The sequence below is a fragment of the Oryctolagus cuniculus genome, chromosome 17 (genome assembly GCF_051225735.1).
Source record: "Oryctolagus cuniculus isolate XC-2025 breed Fujian yellow rabbit chromosome 17, ASM5122573v1, whole genome shotgun sequence".
Lineage (NCBI taxonomy): Eukaryota > Metazoa > Chordata > Mammalia > Lagomorpha > Leporidae > Oryctolagus > Oryctolagus cuniculus.
The window spans coordinates 16762306-16780219 of NC_142883.1; the positions used below are offsets into that span (position 1 = coordinate 16762306).

At 52.7% G+C, this 17914-nt stretch overlaps 1 protein-coding gene across 4 annotated transcripts in view; it reads right to left on the reverse strand.

Moving 5' to 3' along the window:
- ITGB3 (integrin subunit beta 3) overlaps window positions 1-17914 on the reverse strand; it is a 62819-nt gene that overhangs the window by 10590 nt on the left and 34315 nt on the right. For 3 of the 4 annotated variants that reach the window (XM_089316595.1, NM_001082066.1, XM_089316594.1), the window contains 7 exon segments: window positions 17301-17396; window positions 16917-17006; window positions 15688-15822; window positions 14533-14962; window positions 6206-6428; window positions 5198-5298; window positions 1593-1712 (listed from right to left, as the gene is read on the reverse strand). In XM_089316595.1, the coding sequence (XP_089172721.1) occupies window positions 1593-1712; window positions 5198-5298; window positions 6206-6428; window positions 14533-14962; window positions 15688-15822; window positions 16917-17006; window positions 17301-17396 (1195 nt within the window). 4 annotated transcript variants of the gene reach the window in all.

Below are 17914 nucleotides of genomic sequence, written 5' to 3' on the forward strand. Positions count from 1 at the left end.
TCTGCGCGGCTTCCCGGCGCCTCGCCCCGCCGGCAGGTTCCCGGCTCTGCGCGCACGCTCCGCGGTCTCCACGCCCTTCGCGTCTGCACCACGGCCTCGCGCCAGCCCCGTTCCCTATCTATTCACGCCCCGTGCTCTCTCTGCACGCGGCGGCTTCCGCGAATGTTTCCGCCACCACCGGCACACCGGCATTCAGTCCAAGTTCCCCGGACTAACCTGGCGAATTTCAACCTGGCGGCCCACGTCTCTGCCTCTGGTTCCAGATCTTCGCCTCTTGCTCCCCGGGGTGACTTGAAGAATTCCAAGGTGGCTTATGTCTCCGCCTTGGCCTGCACTCGCGGCTTCATCCTCCCTAACATTTTTCTCTACCCGGTATGTTTCCTTAAGTTTTCTTCCAACAATATTCCTCTCATTTCTCCTGGCTTCTCCCCACAGTCCGTATCCGAGTCCAAGCCTCCTCCAGGTTTCACTTTCGCTTTCAATCTCCTAGCTTCCCCGCCATAGTCCGCATCCGAGTCTATGAAAGCTTTCACTTTCGCTTTCAATCCTAACTTCTTTCCCATAGTCCATATCCGAGTCTATGCCTAGGCTTTCAATAGCTTCTTCCGGCACCTTTTCCATCCAGCTTTTCCCTAGGCTGTTTGCTAGTCTCTCTCTCCGGTATTTTCCCATTTCTTTCCTCCTAAGTTTCCTATCCAAGTCACGGCACCATTATGTCGCTCCCCCTCTTCGTGGAGGAACGACACTAAACGCTGCCTAGGCTTCATATCCGAGTCACGGCACCATTATGTCGCTCCCCCTCTTCGTGGAGGAACGACACTAAACCCTGCCTAGGCTTCATATCCGAGTCACGGCACCATTATGTCGCTCCCTGTCTTCATGGGGGAACGACACTAGACCCTGCCTAGGCTTCATATCCGAGTCACGGCACCATTATGTCGCTCCCCGTCTTCGTGGGGGAACGACACAGGACCCTGCGCTGTTCTTTCGTCTGCTCGGCCCTCCCCGGGTTTGCTGCTGGTTCTTCCCGGGTTGGCTACTATCCCTTCCACCTCCGTGGAAGGGCAGTTCCCCCTGGCCGCATTCCCCACTTCCGCAGGGGAGCGGCACACCGCCGGCCGGTTCTCTCGGGGGCTGCACGGGTTCCCTTAGATGTTCCCCATAGATGTTCCTGGTGAATGCCGTCTCTCTCCTCCTTTATAGTCCTCCTCCGCCAATCCTAACTCGGCTGCCCACACGCCGAGTACGCTGCTCTCCTCCAATCAGGAGCAAGTCCTACAGTTTATTAGCTGAACTGGAGGCAGCTGTGTAGAAGCTGTTTACTTCTCTCCCAGCGCCATATTGTGGGAGAGCAGATGCATAGAATAAGTCTTAATTCCAGTAACTTAGTCCAGTCCGGATTGCTCCCCACACCCACCTTATTTTGTTCTTTTCTCAATTAGCAAAATCACTTTGATCTGTCCCCCTCACCAGATGACAGACTACCTCAATACTCCAAGGCCAGGCTTACCCTGTTCTGTTTAAGAGGGGTATGAGTGGAAGGTCCTGCCTGGCACGGCTCCCTCTCCCTGGGGGTGGCGGCAGGGGCTCACCTGGCTCTTCTACCACATACAGGATGGACTTGCCACTGGAGTCTTCATAGTACTGGAATCTGACGACACAGTCATCCTCATTCTTGTACGTACAATTCACAGCATCCTTGCCAGTGTCCCCTGGATGGGGGAAAAGGTGGAAGAATGAAAACAGGTCAATTCCCAGAAGACGAGGCTTCCTCAAGTCCTATCCCAGGATCCTGGGCAAGTACACAACAAGAGACCTGTGTGCGTCTGACATAGGTAAGACGCCTGGACTTGAGGTGGCTGTCGCGTCTGGCAGCTGCCACTCGGTGACCCGGATGACACATTTTGTCCCCCACAGCTGCCTTCTAGTTCTTATCCCTTCCTCTGGAAGGGAGATGACGTTACAGCCTCACACAAAGTCTGGCTTCTGCACCCACTGTGTGATCTCGGGTAAGTTACTCGGCCTCATCAACTCTCTTTCGTCATCGAGTTAAGGAAAATGGCAGCCCCAACTCACAGCCTTGGTGGAGAACTAAACAACAGAAAGTAAACAGCCCTAACAGACACTAGGTGTCCCTCCCTTCTTCTCCTTTCTCTGCTTGTTCAACAACCCTTGTATTTCTGTTTGTATTGAACAATCCTTCCACTTGTTCTGACCCAGGGTGCCTCCCTGGAGCCATCCTCTCTCCTCTCTGGCTCCCACTCTCTTCATCAGCTTCATTCCTTCTCATTCTAAAATCTGTCATTCTGCCAGCAACACTGTGGGTTATCCTCCCGCGGCTGTACCACGTCCTACACCGATGAAGCCAGAGAGACCCCAGAGGAGATGAAGCAGATCTGCCACAGTCACACAGCAACTATGTGACAGGGCAGGGCTGGAACATCGGTCTCATAGCACGTCCCACAGGGGCTGGCACAGTGGAGCAGCAGGTTAATCCTTTGCCTGCAGTGCCAGCATCCCATATGGACGCCGGTTCTAGTCCCAGCAGCTCCTCTTCCGATCCAGCTCTCTGCTATGACCTGAGAAAGCAGCAGACAATGGCCCAAGGCCTTGGGCCCCTGCACCTGCATGGGAGACCTGGAAGAAGCTCCTGGCTCCTGGCTCCTGGCTTCAGATCAGCGCAGCTCCGGCCGTTGCAGCCATTTGGGGAGTAAACCAGCAGATGGAGGACCTCTCTTCCTGTCTCTAACTCTGCCTCTCAAAAAATAAATAAAAGCTTTAAAACACACACACCCCACAGACCACAAAAGCCATCAGCAAGCTGGCAGTGTTATCACAGAGGGAAAGAGCCAGGCTTTCAGGATGGAGTGCTCATCTTGACTCACTGCTCCTTTCCTTGGAGGAAGTCATTTTACTTTCCTGAGACTCAACTTCCTCATCCTTAAAATGAAGATGATGATGATACTATAGCTCTACTTCCTGAGGTTGTTGGGAGAGGAAGAATGCAATGCTTACGAAGGATACAGGGGCACTGCAAAAATCTGTGAAAATTTAAATGAAGGAGGCCAGTACCATGGCATCCCATAATCTGACCCAGCTCCGTGCCCATGAGCCTGGGAAAGCAGCAGCAAATGGCCCAAGTCCTTCGGCCTTTGCACCCATGTGGGAGACCTGAAAGAGCTCCTGGCTCCTGGTTTTAGCCCGGCCCAGCTCTGGCCATTGTGGCCATTTGGGGAGTGAACCAGCGGATGGAAAATCTCTCTTTCTCTCTCTGCCTATCTCTATATATATGACTCTGCCTTTCAAATAAATAAATCTTTTAAAAATTTTGAATTAAAAGGTAAGTTCATTTTGGTGAAAAAAAATTTGAAATTCATGCACATAAGCGTTCATCAAAACATTCATGTAAAATGCATAATATGAAAAACCTGTACATGAATTCCAAAATTTCTATTCTTAAATATTTATTTAAGAGAGAAGGATAGAGAAAGAGAGCAAGCTCCCATCTGTAGTTGGTTCCCCAAGTGCCCACAATGGCTGGGGTCAGGCTAGGGCTGCATCTGAGAACTGGAACTCAATCCAGGTCTCCCATGTGGAGTGGCAGGAACTCAACCACCCGAGCCATTGCCACTGCCTCCTCAGGTCTGTGTTGGCAGAAAACTGGAATCAGGAGTTGGAGGTCGGTATCAAGCCCAGGTATTCCAATATGGAATGTGGGCTTCTTAACTGTTACCTTAACCACTAGGCTAAATGCCCACTCCAACTTATTGTTTCATCCCATTTCTCTAAGAACTATTCTCATACTTTTATACCTTCTTAAGCATAACTGTTTTTTAAAAAAAGATTTTATTTGTTTACTTGAAAGTCAGAGTTACAGAGAGGCAGAGGCAAAAAGAGAGCGAGGTCTTCCATCAGCTGGTTCACTCCCCAGATGGCTGCTACAGTCACAGCTGCACCCATGTGAAGCCAGGAGCTTCTTCCAGGTCTCCTATGCAGGTGCAGGGGCTCAAGCACTTGGGCCATCTTCTACTGCTTTCTCAAGCCATAGCAGAGAGCTGGATTGAAAGTGGAGCAGCTGGGACTCAAACAAGTGTCCATATGGGATGCCAGCACTGCAGGTGGCATCTTTACCGGCTACACCACAGTGCCGGCCCCCTTAAGCATAACTTTTATACTTCCATTAGGATAACATTTCATACTAATAAGCATGAATTGTGATGATGATTATGGTGGTGAGGGGAAGTGGGTAAAGAAATACTTATCAACTACCCTATAAAAGCCACCTGCTCTAAAGGATAAAAAAGTTGCCTCTTAAGACTCAATTGCTAAATCACCAGCCTTGCCCAGGCCCATTTCTGGTATTTGCCAAAAGGTCCAGAAATCTGACTTCTAGAACACCCTCACCTGGAAGCTAATCCACTGGCTGTGTGTGCTCAGGCCTCACTGGGAATTGCTGTCTCTGGAGAGACCGCCAGCTCCCAGCACCTTCCGATGCCTCACTGACCCAAATAAGCCCAGCAAATGTGCTAATGGCAGCAAGGATCACCTCCTTTTAAGTCAGGATGCAGTACAGACCAGAATAACCACCGGTAAGAGTTCTGCTCCTCTCTTCATGTTTCTATCTGTCTTATTCCTGGGGGTGGGGGGGGGGGGGATCCAAGGAGGCAGAAGGGCTTCAGGATAAAAATTTTAGCTACAGATCCACAAGGGTGAAGGCTTTGCTCCAAATCAGCAACATTTTAAGCAAAAGCCTGGGCACCGCTTAGCACTCCTAGTAACCTTGGCAAGCACGTACTAGCCTTCTAAGCTAAGCTGATGATCTCACAGGAAGCTGCTTCCCAGCCTCTATCTCAGCTTCTTCAGCTGTGAAATGAAGTGCACTGTCTCCCTCCCCTCGGAAGGTGGAGTTAGGGTTCTCTGACTTACACACCCTGGAAGAGCTATGTGCAGGCCCTTGCTGAGCCCGTGGGCTCGGGGAAGCAGAAGCAGGAGGGACTGCTGGTCCCGTTGGTAGGGGTGCAGGGGGCCCCTCAGGGCAGCCGGCTGCCACCATGTGCCTACTGTGCATCAGGCCTGCGCAATGCTCGCTGCTTGATGCAGGAATTCCCTTCACTGCGCAGACAGGAGCTGGGATTGAACCGGAGACGTTCAGGCCCTGGGCGGTGCGTGCGGCGCGGACACGTGCTGCTCCACTTACTCAGCTCCTTCACAGACTCGATCTCGTCGCGGCAGTAGCGGCTGCAGGTGTTTTCCTCGTGCAGGACGCCCCGCTCAAACTTCTTGCACTCCACACACTCCCTAAAGGAGACATGACAGCAACTAAGGCAAAGGAGGGCAGGCCACAGGGGTCCCAGTCCAACTCCAACCTCTAGGCACCCAGAACACTGCTCCACCTCGAAGAAAAAAGTAAGTATTCATGAGACGATGCTGGGGCCCTGGAGAGCCAAGGGCGGAGTCACCCTCCCCACCACAGGCAGGACCCGACAGCCAGAGGTCCCCAGGTCCTTCCCTAAACTTCATGTCCCACCCAGGACCAAGACTGGACAGTGAACCCTACAACATTTCTGGGAGCCTTGAAATCAGGGCTGGCCACATAACTGGGGGGAGGGGAAGGTGCGAAATGAAACTGTCTGAGCCCTTGTTCAAAACTTACCAAAAATTTCCAGACAGTGACAGCAGAGTATTAAAACAGGCACGAGGCCCTTCAAAGCACAGGGCCCTGCACGGCTGCACAGATCTCACAGCCTTAACTCCAGCCCTGCTTAAGGAATATGAGGACTGACACAACAGACCTGGGCCCACAGGGGCTTCCTCTGACCCACTGCTGGTGAAATGACCCTCTCACATGGTCCTCCGTAACCCAGCCCCTGTGCCCCTACACAATCAGAGCACCGGCACTGGGATGTTCCCCAAAGCTCTCTGGTGTCACCTGCCTCCCTATCACGGGGTACAGGGTGCCACCGCAGGAGTGGGCTTTCCGCAGCTGGTGTCCAGCAGCTTCTACTCAGCCCCTTCACTGTGGCCTTACTCTCCCACCTTCCCCAGAGCTTTGCTAGAAAGCGGAAAGTTAGCCACGCGCCTGGAGCAGGCTTCTCTCGCTAAAGCTCCATTGAGAAAGAGCTAGAATCTGAGCGTTGGGGATTCCAGTCTAGGGGACTTCCTCCCCACCACCAGTGTCCCCACTCTCTCCAAACTGTCCACTCACTTCTTAAAGGTGCAGGCATCAGGGCAGGTTGGACACTTCTCACAGGTATCCCCATAGGAGCCTGGCTGGATGCAGACGCAGCTGCCACATTCGCACTTGCCCCGGCCACTGCACAGCAGCCCGTTGCTGGACATGCAGGTGTCGGTGCGCGTGGTGCAGTTGCAGTAGTAGCCGGTCCAGTCGGAGTCACACAGGCAGTCCCCACAGCTGCACTGGCCATGGCCTGCAAACACACAGGCTGACTGTGAAGGTCCTGTTCCCAAGACAAGTCTATAAGCAGCCACTCTGCTCTCCCACCCAGACAGATGATGATCCACCAGGCTGACAGTGAACTGGCTTACTACCAGGCGAGCTCAACCTGCAAGGACAAACTCAGTTCTCTGGTGTTCCAATGAATCACCACAGAGCAGGGAAGTCTCAGGAACTATGTCTCCCAGGCCCCCACCCTGCTCTTGTTCTGTTCGGAATCCCTCTGCCTTCCCAGCCAGTTTCTCCTAGTCTCAGGACACGAAGCAAGGTCTGCAGCCCCCAGAGCTGGCGCAGCACCAAGGCATAGTCCCAAGCCCACAAAGGGAACTCAAGAGCCTTAATGGCACGGCCTGATGCTGGCAAAAGGCCCTCAGGCCTGAAAACTCTTTCCCTTTGACCTGCCATGGGGCTGCTCCCACTGCTGCTCATCGGACAGGTCTGCCGTTTTCATCACCACCATCGCCCAGTTAGGTCAGACAACAGAGGCTCCGGTGTGGACAAGTTGGCCCCCTCCTCCCACTAATAAACCACGCTCGGTCAGTCCATTATTCTGTTTTGGAAATCAGCTCAGCATCACCCTGCCAGGAGAGAAGGAAGTGCACCCGAACAGCAATGGGGATGGAGGGAGGGAGGGAGGGAGAGATCCCGAGCCCAGGACCCTCAGCCCTATGAGAAGGGAAGGACACACAGAGCACCCAGGACACAAGGGGGGTGGGGTGGGGCCAGCTGAGCACAGAGAACACACACATCCTCCTCGTGGCTGGCTGAGGACCAGTGCTGTCGCACACACACATCCCACAAATGCCCCAGAGAGAAGTCAGAAAACGAGAGAAGCTCAAGGAAAAGCAGAAGAGGCCAGCACCACAGCTCTCTAGGCTAATCCTCTGCCTGCAACGCCAGCACACCAGGTTCTAGTCCCGGTTGGGGCGCCGGATTCTGTCCTGGTTGCTCCTCTTCCAGTCCAGCTCTCTGCTGTGGCCCAGGAGTGCAGTGGAGGATGGCCCAAGTGCTTGGGCCCTGCCACCCGCGTGGGAGACCAGGAGGAAGCACCTGGCTCCTGGCTTCAGATCAGTGTAGCTCCAGCTGTAGTGGCCATTTGGGGGGTGAACCAACGGAAGGAAGACCTTTCTCTCTGTCTCTCTCTCTCACTGTCTAACTGCCTGTCCAAAAAAAAAAAAAAAAAAGGAAAAGCAGAAGAGAGAGCTGTCTGAAGTGAGCAGCAGGAGCGAGGCTCACTGTCCATGGCCTGCACTAAGCTGCTGCTGGCTCGTCCCTGCAGAACATGTGCCACAGCTAAACGTCTTAAAATGACTGTTGTTGTCAAGTTGTAGACACAGTTCGACTGTCTCTGGCCTCACCAACACAACCCGACTTTCTTGCCCTGGTTCTCTTCTCAGTCTGAACTCATTACCTGGTCTGCGGCCCTGAGTGTGCAGTGGGGCAGCATTGGAAAGCATTTAGAGAACTCTATCTCTTTCCCAAACCAACCAAGGTGGTAAATGCCCCAGTTTAAGACAGCCCCAACAGGCACCACAACAGCGATGCTAACGGCCCGTGATGGTAAATGGGCACTTAACACGTACCGAGCACTGCACCAAGTTCTTTAGTATGCTGCCCTATTTGTTTCTCATAACAACCCCAAGGTCAAGGAAATAAGCAACTAGTCTAAGACAACACAGCTTGTAAATGGCAGAGTCAGGGCTCAGGCAGAAGTCACTCTGACTTCGGATTCTCATTGCTTAGCCTCTGTGCAGTAATATAAACAATGCTTTTCTCTGTTTATACTAATATGGTGTTTCCAAAAGACTTCGTGACCTACAGCAAAAAATGGCTGTCACCAGTGGACGAGGGACTAAGTTCTAATGGAATGTTCTCCAAGTGACCAGTGGAGGAAGAAAGACTAAAGTAGGTAGGAAAAATTCATGAAAAATCTATTAACTAGGCTTGATACCAATGAGAAATTTTGAGGCACTCAAATGCACTGAATTAGGGCCTGCATTGGGGTACAGCAGATAAAGCCGTCACTTCTGACACCAGCATCCCACCGGTTTGTGTCCCAGCTGCTCCACTTCCAATCCAGCTCCCTGTTAATGGCCTGGGAAAGGCAGCCAAACATTGCCCAAGTGTTTGGGCCCCTGCCACCCATGTGGGAGACCCAAAGCTCCTGGCTTTGGCCTGGGCCAGACCTAGCCATTGCAGACATCTAGAGAGTGAACCAGTGAATGGACGATCTCCCTCTGTCTCTCCCTCCCTTTGTAACCTTTTCAAAAATAAATATTTTTTAAAGTTTGTGGAAATGTACATTATGAAAAAACCATACATGGATTTCAATACTTTTTTTAAAAAAGTACTGAATTATTGAGATGAGCGTGGACAGCAGGCCAGGAAGGGGGAGTTTCTGGACCTCACTAAAGATGTTTCCATCCCCTGGATGAAGCCGGATTCTATCCCCAGAACATCCCCAGCCCCCTCCTTCCCCAGGGTATCTTCCATTCCATCCACCCTTCTTCTGCATCCAGGATTCTTTTTACAGCGTGGTTTCCTAAACTTGGCAATTTTTTATTTATTTATTTATTTTAGCCAAATAACTCTTGGGTGTGGAGCAGGGGAGCTATCCTGTTCAGCATCCTTGGCCTCTACCCACAGATATCAGTAGTGCGTCTCCAGTTGTAACTATCAAAAATGTCACTAGACATTGCCGAGTGACCACTGGGAGACAAAACAACCTCTTCCTCCCCATTTAGAACCACTGTTTGAAACACATTTGAGGGGCCAGCGCTGTGGCACAGTGGGTTAAAGCCCCAGCCTGCAGCGTCAGCATCTCATATGGGCACCGGTTCGTATCCCAGCTGCTCCTCTTCCAATCCAGCTCTCTGCTATGGCCCGGGAAAGCAGTAGAAGATGACCCAGGTCCTTGGGTCTCTGCACCTGCATGGGAGACCCGGAGGAAGTTCCTGGCTCCTGGCTTCGGATTGGCACAGCTCTGGCCACTGCGGTCATTTGGGGAGTGAATCAACGGGAATGGAAGACCTCTCTCTCTCTCTCTGAATCTACCTCTCTCTCTGTAACTCTTTCAAATAAATAAAGTAAGTCTTTACACAAAAAAAGAAACATATTTGATCATACCATTCACCTGCTTAAAAACCTACACTCCAAGCTGCCAAAGGATTAGCATACATTCAAGGCACTTACAATGGACTCAACCTACATCCAACTTTACACCTTATCACTTCCTCTCATTGCCACCACACTAAACCATTCACCATCTTCTGCACTGTCCTTTTATTATTGTTGTTTGATAGGCAGAGAGAGACACAGCATCCATCCACTGGTTCACTCCCCAAATGCCTGCAACATCCAGAACTGCGCTGGATCAAAGTAAGGAGACCTTCTTGAGCTCACCTCATGGGCTGGGCACAGCAGATTCAGCAGCGAACAAGACAGACGAGGTCCCTACCATCACAGGGCTTAGATGCTAGTTACAGTCCTGGAAACACACACACATTCACCACCATGCACCCTGGTTTGTATTATGACAGTTCTGCAAGGAGCCAGCAGTGGAGAAGATCTGCTGCCTTACCAGAGGAGTGGAGGAATGGGAGAGAGCCTGGGGTGGGACCATGGCTTAAGGCAGGTGCTAACCTGCAATGTTGTATCCATCTACCATTCATTTAATCAGGCCTGGCCAGGGCTGGGCAACATGGGGCGTATGAAGCCCACAAAATCATTCTGCCCCTGCCAAGGCAGCTCCAGGCAAGATTTGACAGTACATCTATATAGCAGGCTAATGTTTTCAAGTTGATAATTTTGTATGGCCTTCAAATGATGTTATAAATATCCAAATGGCCCTTGGCAGAAAAAAAGTTCCCCACCCTCGCAATGTTGGCTCCCAAATGCTGCAGAAAAGTGACTCACTCTCCAGACTCGGAATCAGGAAGACACAGATGAATAAGAAAAATCTGACTGCTAATCAGAGGAAAGGCAGGGGACAAAGGGGAAGCAACCTGAATTGGCCTGGAAACCACGTCAGTGTGTGAGCAGGTGGCCAAGGAGGTAGAAGAAAGGGTGGTAGGTGGCCAGGCTCACACAGTGATGAGCTGGCACCTAGTGCTACCCAGAGACCCCATGGACTCCTACCCATGGCCCCAGCACTATTCTGCTGTATATACACTGGCATTCAAGACTCCAACACAAAATTAAGTGAGACTGAGACACACCTTGACCACCTTGGAAAGAAATGTCTGTTTCCAAGAAAGGACAGCAAACGCCCCCAGCTGCCCAGCCACCACGTGCACCTGGAGAGGAGGGATGCAGGGATGCAGGGTTGGCGGGAGCACGGGAGAAGCACAAAGGCCTGCAGAGTTGAGGCTGGGTTTCCTGGAAGCACAGCTTGTGATGGGAATTGGAAATCCCTGTTCCAGGTTCTTAGTGGGGAAGTGGGAGACCGGGAGGGAAGCAGGACAAGGGCAGAGTCAAAGTTCAGCAGGAATTCGCTCTGGGGCAGAGACTCCTGCAGCCTGACCCCGCAGTGGGGCTCCAGAGCTTGAATGGCCTCCTGTGACCCAGCACTGGCCAACGTGAGGCGCAAGGCGGCTCCTGGGAGCCGAGGGCAATGCTCCAGCCGAGCTGCGACCAGCAGCCCTCCCAGCAGCGGGGGCCGCACAGCGTCCACTCTGCCTCATTTTTGGCCACGGCTCCTGGATGGGGAAACACCAACACCACAGAGGCCTGGCAGCTCTCAGAGGCCTCGGTCTCCTGGGAAACCCTTGTCCCACAGTGCTTCCTTTGTGAGGCTAAACAAAGTGATCTGTGACAGGACGGTCTGCTGGACAGCCAAGGGGCAAGGGTGGCCAGCGGGCTGACCCTGGGCCCTGGCAGGGCCGGCCCCTAACAGGAAGCCACAGTGTGGTAATGTCACAGGACTGGCGCCCCTCCAGGAGAGCAACGCTGAGGCTGGGTTCATAAGAATGTCAGAGGAGGGGGGTGAGGGCTGGAGGGAGGGGAGAGGAGGGAAAGGGAAGGCCAGAGCCTGAGGGTCAGGGGTGCACCAGCCCCTCCCCCTGCAGCTAGACCTCCTGCGCTGACTCATCGCTCCTGTAGGAGCCAGCCCATCCTCTGAGATTCATCAGATGTCTCCCACCCCCACAAAGCCACCCAGGCTTGTCCACGATGAGCCTCTCTCCAGTGGGCTCCTATGCCACTCCCTGGGGCCCCCTCGCCTCTGGGGTCTGGCAGTCTGCTTTGTGTTGTGAAGCACCCTTGGGTAAGTTAAGAAAGGACAAAAATGTCTCTGAGTCCCCTCCTCCACACACACACACACACACACACACAACAGCACAAAACCTGGTCCCCAGAGCCTGGTGGACGTGGATATGGCAGGAACCTTGAAGACCAGGAGGCGCTCTCTGACATGTGAGGCAGCTTTGAAGACCATCCCCGAGGCAGGGAGTTAGCAGCCAGCAAAACAGCCAAGGTGTTGAGGCCAGGGGTGAGGACATGGCCGAGTCACAGCACTCCAGCCTTGTGAGACCTCCTTGTGGCAAAGAACAGGCTACAGGCCCAGCAGCTCTGGCAAGGGACAATGGCAAACTGGGCCATAGCTCCAAGAGACCAGAAACCATGCATGATCCGCGTTCACCAATATGACCAAACGCTGGCACAGGGCAGGCACCTGGTACATGTGTGCCCCTGAGAGTCCCTGGGGACATGATGATGGTGCCACAGGGTGAGCCCTGAGGCCAGCTGAGCACCCAACACCCTGGCAGGGTGCAGAGGAGGGAGGCCGCAGCAGCTGCCTGGGGTCCCCCAAGGATCAGACAAGAAGCACGTTGAAGATGGCTGTTCTGGCCCTGATGGGGGACCAGAACCAGAGCTGTGACCTAGGCAGCTCCTGTTTGGCTTCAGTGAGGCCAACAGCCAAAGGAAACACAACTCTGGCTGGGATCCTTCCCAGTGCCTCACATGGACCAGGAACACGCAGCCCACGCAGGACGGGTGGGGCTGCCCCGGGGCCATTTGAAGCCCTCTCCCCACGGGCCCTCCACTTCCAACTTACCCACCTCCATCAGCATCTGAATATGACGGAAATACTCTGAACTATTAAACTGAAGTTCCTGCCCACTCCCCAACTCAAACTGCGTTCCTCCGTGTGTACCAGCCCTCTCTCCCCTGACATCTCTGAGGTTGACATCACTTCCTTCAAACTCTATCCCAGATTTTACTGGCATAAGGAAACAATGTTACAAACAAGAAAATGGAGCCAACTTTGTGTCACTTGGACATGCTTTAGAATGACACCGATTTTCCTTTCCAATCGAGTTTTTTTAAGGCTGTTGTTAACATGAACGCCTATACGGACTGGCTCTACTGGTTAGAACCCCAGTGCAAATGAAGCCAATCTGGGTTGTGGATCATCACAGAAACCAATTATAATCTGTTTGTTCAATTAGCCACACAATACACCCATAACCCAGTCCCAACCAACTTGCACATGTCTGCAGCCTGTCTGTGGCAAGAAGGATTAAACGACAGTAACCACGGCCCAGCAAGTGCCTACTGTCAGGTCCCAAGAACAACTCCCTCTGTCTGCTGCCCTCTCAGTGTTGTCAACATGTTTGCAGATAAATACTACAGTAACCTTAGCTCAGCTTCCTGTGGATGAAGAGGAAGGATCCCAAGAGCCATTTTTGGGACAGCGAGAAACTAATTTGAGATTATCAATGGGCCTCAAGACTTCAGTGCGTTTTGTAATAAGAAAACTCAGCATCCTGCAGGTAGGAAGACTCAAAACCATAATCCCCCGCCTGTAGTCAGAGAAGCTCTTGGGTGGCAGTGTCCAGTAGAACTTCCTATCAAGCTGAAATGCTCTATGTCTGCACAGTGGACTACAATAGCCACTAGTTGCATGTGGTTACTGACCAACTAAGGAAAAGAGTTTTTGATTTTTAAAATTGTGATTAATTTTTAAACATTATTTATTTATTTGGAAGGCAGAGTGACAGAGAGAGGGGCAAAGCTAGTTAGAGAGGGATCTTCCATCCACTGGCTCATACCCCAAATGGCCACAACAGCCAGGGCTGGGCCAGGCAAAAGCCAGGAGCCAGGAACTCTATCCAGGTCTCCCACAAGGACGGCAGGGGCCCAAGCCCTTGAGTCATCTTTCGCTGCTTTCCCAGGCACATTATCAGGAAGCTGCACTGGAAGTGGAACAGCGGGGACTCAAATCAGCACTCAAACAGGATGCCAGTGACACAGGCAGCAGCTTAACCCATTCCAACCACAACGCCAGTTCCAAATTTTCATTCATCTAAATAGTTGTGCATGGCTAACAGCTGCCATACTGGACAGATCTAGATTCCAAAAAGCAAGAGTAGTACTAACAGTAGTAACAGTGACAAGAAAGTGATGCTAACATTTAACAAGCACTACCACTTTCTGGACACTGTTCTAAGTATATAAACTACTAACTATGCACCAATGTCTTGCATATATAGTACAATTTTCCAAGTCACCTGTGATAAAATTCATATAAAATTATTGCTAACTTTTTATATATAAATATATGTATATATTTATACATATAATATGTAATATAATGTATATTATATAATATATGGCATATATTATATATAATATATATAAAGAATATATGTAAAGTGACATCATGTAATTTCTAAGTGTATAAGTACTAAAAATTAAACAATGGCCAGTGATTTTTTTTAACCTGTAAAGGGATCAGTCTTTATATTCAAAAAGATTAGGAGCTATTGGCTGAGAGGGCAGATGAAAGAAAAGAAGAAAAAAACTTATCTTCAAATGAAGTTCCCCTCGCCCTCCCACTGTCTTCTAGGAGCAGGCGGGGCCCAGGTCAGCCCCTGGTGCTCCACCAGCAAGGACACAGGAGCTGAATGAAACTAAGAAGGATCCCATTCCTGCTTCTCGGCGCTGGCGTGAAACATCACCTGCCCAGCTCTGCCTGGCTCGGACCACCGCAAACCCCACCCGCCGCCTACCCTGCCAGGGCTACAGGTGTGTGAGTGGCTGTGGCAGCCAGGACAGCAGCGTGAGATTCCACTCACCTGAGCACATCTCCCCCTTGTAGCGGACACAGGAGAAGTCGTCGCACTCGCAGTACTTGCCCGTGATCTTGCCGAAGTCACTGCTGTGGCAGACACACTGGCCACAGAGGCACTCGCCCCGCTGGCTGCAGATGGGCTGGCCCTCCTTGGGGCTGCACTGGTCCTGCTGGGAGGGGCTGTAGTCCTCCTCGGAGCACTCGCACTGCGAGCCCAGCCAGCCGGGCCCGCAGCGGCACACCCCGCACTCAAAAGTCCCGTTGCCGTTGTTGCAGCGGTGGCTGTGCGGCTCCGCGTGGGCCTGGCAGGCACAGTCACAGTCGAAAGTGACCTGCACGGTGAGGCTGTCCTTGAAGCCCACGGGCTTGATGGTGAAGGACTTCTCCTTCTCCTGGGGGCAGCCCCGCACCTTGGCTTCGATGCTGAAGCTCACCTGGATGGGAGGCGAGATCTTATTCAGACACAGGTGGGTGGAGGTACCATGGCAGCCCTGGGAGGCAAAGGCTACTGGGAGTGGCTTCCTCCTGCGATCTAGGCTTGCTCAGCCCTCCCGCCAGCAGGGTGTGCAAAGCAGACGCGAGAGCGCGGGAGAGTTCTGCCGCTGTGACACATCCGGCTGGATGCAGACGTGGTTTGCGGGCATGAATCCGAAGGCCGGTTCCTGTGCCGCTTGTGGAACACACCAGCTCACGCAGAACAGAACGGTGCCCTTGGGGACACTCTGCTCTGGCCTGCTGAGCTAGCTGGGCTCATTACACAACACCAGCAAGACACACAAAGCCCTCTTTTGCATGTTCCGTTTGCTGTTGAATCTTCAGCAGCTAATACGGTGCAGAGCACGCAGCCAGTGCTCAGTGTAACGTTCCAGCCGATACTGCCCTTTTGCATCACAGGAAAAGCACAGGCACTACCTTGGGGGAGGCTGGAGACCGATAAGGGCCTGAAGGCAAGAGAGATTTTCATTTGTAATGAAATGTGCATTCTCAAAGAGGGGGGACCAAATGGCAAGTTTCAGAGAATCCAGATGGTGAAACCATTTAACAGGGAAGTCTCGGAGGGAAAGGCTGGCGTCTGCCTCGTGGCGACCTTCAGGACAACTGGGGGGAGGGGGGAGGACGAAGGGCGTGGCCAGCGCCAGACCTGCCCAGCCCAGCTCACCGTGTCTCCAATCTTGAGTCCCACACACGACTTGAGGCCCGGGATGACCTCATTGTTGAGGCAGGTGGCGTTGAAGGACAGCGACAGCTCCTCTGGGAGGTCACGGACTTCCAGCTCTACCTTAGAGCGGATTTTCTGAGAAAAAAGCGAAGCAGGTAAGGAAAGGAGCCCAGAGGAAATGGACAAGAGCTAATTCCATCCCAACAAACTCCGTGGTGGCCCCGGACTCGTGCTGGCTGTGCCAAGATGTGGAGGTTCACCCGGAAGCTGCAAGGCCACCCCCAGGAACCTGCCTGCTGCCGTATTTCCTGCCCAGGGAAGCTGCTCCCTCGTCTGCTTCCCACTGTGCCCAGGTGAGTCTGGGTACAGCCTAAACCAGCTATGCCTCCCACAGGCCTCATGAATATGCAAAAGAGGAATGCCATGCTGGGCACCTGGGGGAGCAAGGTAGTGTTTAGGCACCTTATCCTCCCTGCAGCTTGCCTGTGGGCGCCCAGCTGCCCCTCATCCTGCCCCTCCCACAATTCAGGGCCCTACTCCTCTGTGGGGAGCAACTGGGAGCAACTCGGACTAGACTGTTACTCGAATTAAGACTTATTCTATGCATCTGCTCTCCCACAATATGGCACTGGGAGAGGAGTAAGCTTCTACACAGCTGCCTCCAGTTCAACCAATAAACTGTAGGACCTGCTCCTGATTGGAGGAGAGCAGCGTACTCGGCGTGTGGGTAGCAGAGTTGGGATTGGTGGAAGAGGACTATAAAGGAGGAGAGAGACAACATGCACCAGGAACATCTATCTGAAGGAACACCTGTGCAGCCCCCGAGAGAGCCGGCCGGCGGTGTGCCGCTCCCCCGCGGAAGTGGGGAAAGCGGCAGGGGGAACTGCCCTTCCACGGAGGTGGAAGGGTCGGTAGCCAACCCGGGAAGAACCAGCAGCAAACCCGGGGAGGGCCGAGCAGACCAAAGAACAGCGCAGGGTCCTGTGTCGTTCCTCCACGAAGAGGGGGAGCGACACTCCTCCATCTGATCCCCAGCTCCTCTAAGCTCTCCACTCACTCTCTCCTGGCCGCTCCCCAGCCTTCTCAGAGGCTGCATCCATCCCAGGGCTGGCCATCGCCTGGCCTCTGGGAGCAAAGAGAAGGCTGTGGGGTGACTCTTAACTCTGAGCCTGCTGCACAAGCCAAGGGAGGGAGATCTCGGTGTCCCAGTCCCCGCAAGAGACACTTACCCCATAAGCATCAACAATGAGCTGGAGGATGTTGCTGGAGTTGGTGGACAGAACCCCCACTGTGGTCCCTGGGATGAGCTCGCTATAGTTCTGGGAAGGAAGACAAAGACGTCCCGAGCGTGCTGAAGGAAGGTAGCACTCTCCAAAAGCCCTCCCCAGATCAGACTGAGAGTCTTGAAGCAAAGACTGGGGAAGGGTACAGGATAGTCCACTTATCCCTGCCAGGATGACAGGGAACCTCTCACCCCCCACTCCCCACTACAAACACCAAGCCCCTCCTGGTAGGCCCAGGGCTTGCAGCAGAAAGACTCTGGGGAAGACCCTAGCACCTGGGGAATGGGGTGAAGGGGAGTCTCATGACCGGAGCCCCAAAGGCACAGTCACCTGGTAGAGATTGAACACATTTTCAGTCACTGCAAAGATCAAGTTGATGTTTTTTTGGGATAGCTTCTCAGTCATCAGTCCTAGAGAGGGGTAATCCTAAGAAAAAGGAGAAAAGGGAGGTCGGTGAAGAAGCCCCACAGACATCCCTGGCTTCCTCGCCTTCAAACTTGGCTGATCTGGGCCGTGGCTTACACTTTCTCACCCCTGCTCAAAGTGAGACAAAAATGGAGAAGTTTCAGCACAAACACGGCTGTGAACTCCAAGGACAGATAAACAGGTACAGGATAAGGGGGTCAAAACGACGCATCTCCTTCTTCCCAAATCCAACACTGTGCACCACAGAGCAGCTCCCATGGGCCAGCGACTTGCATAGGCCTCATTGCTGAGCAGCTACGGGGTTAAGCATCCTTCAGCGAAAGTCCTGGGGAGTAGGTGTTCCTCAGGTTGCAGGATTTTCTGAGTCTGAGATAGTCACATGGACTGAAATCATTCAAGGAGTTTCAGAGATTGGGGCATTTCTGATTTTGGAGTTTCAGACTGGGGATGCTCAGCCTACAATGACAAAGACCTTGGCCTGGCCCTCCTGGTCCTCCAGTCTTTCTTTCCAAACCCCA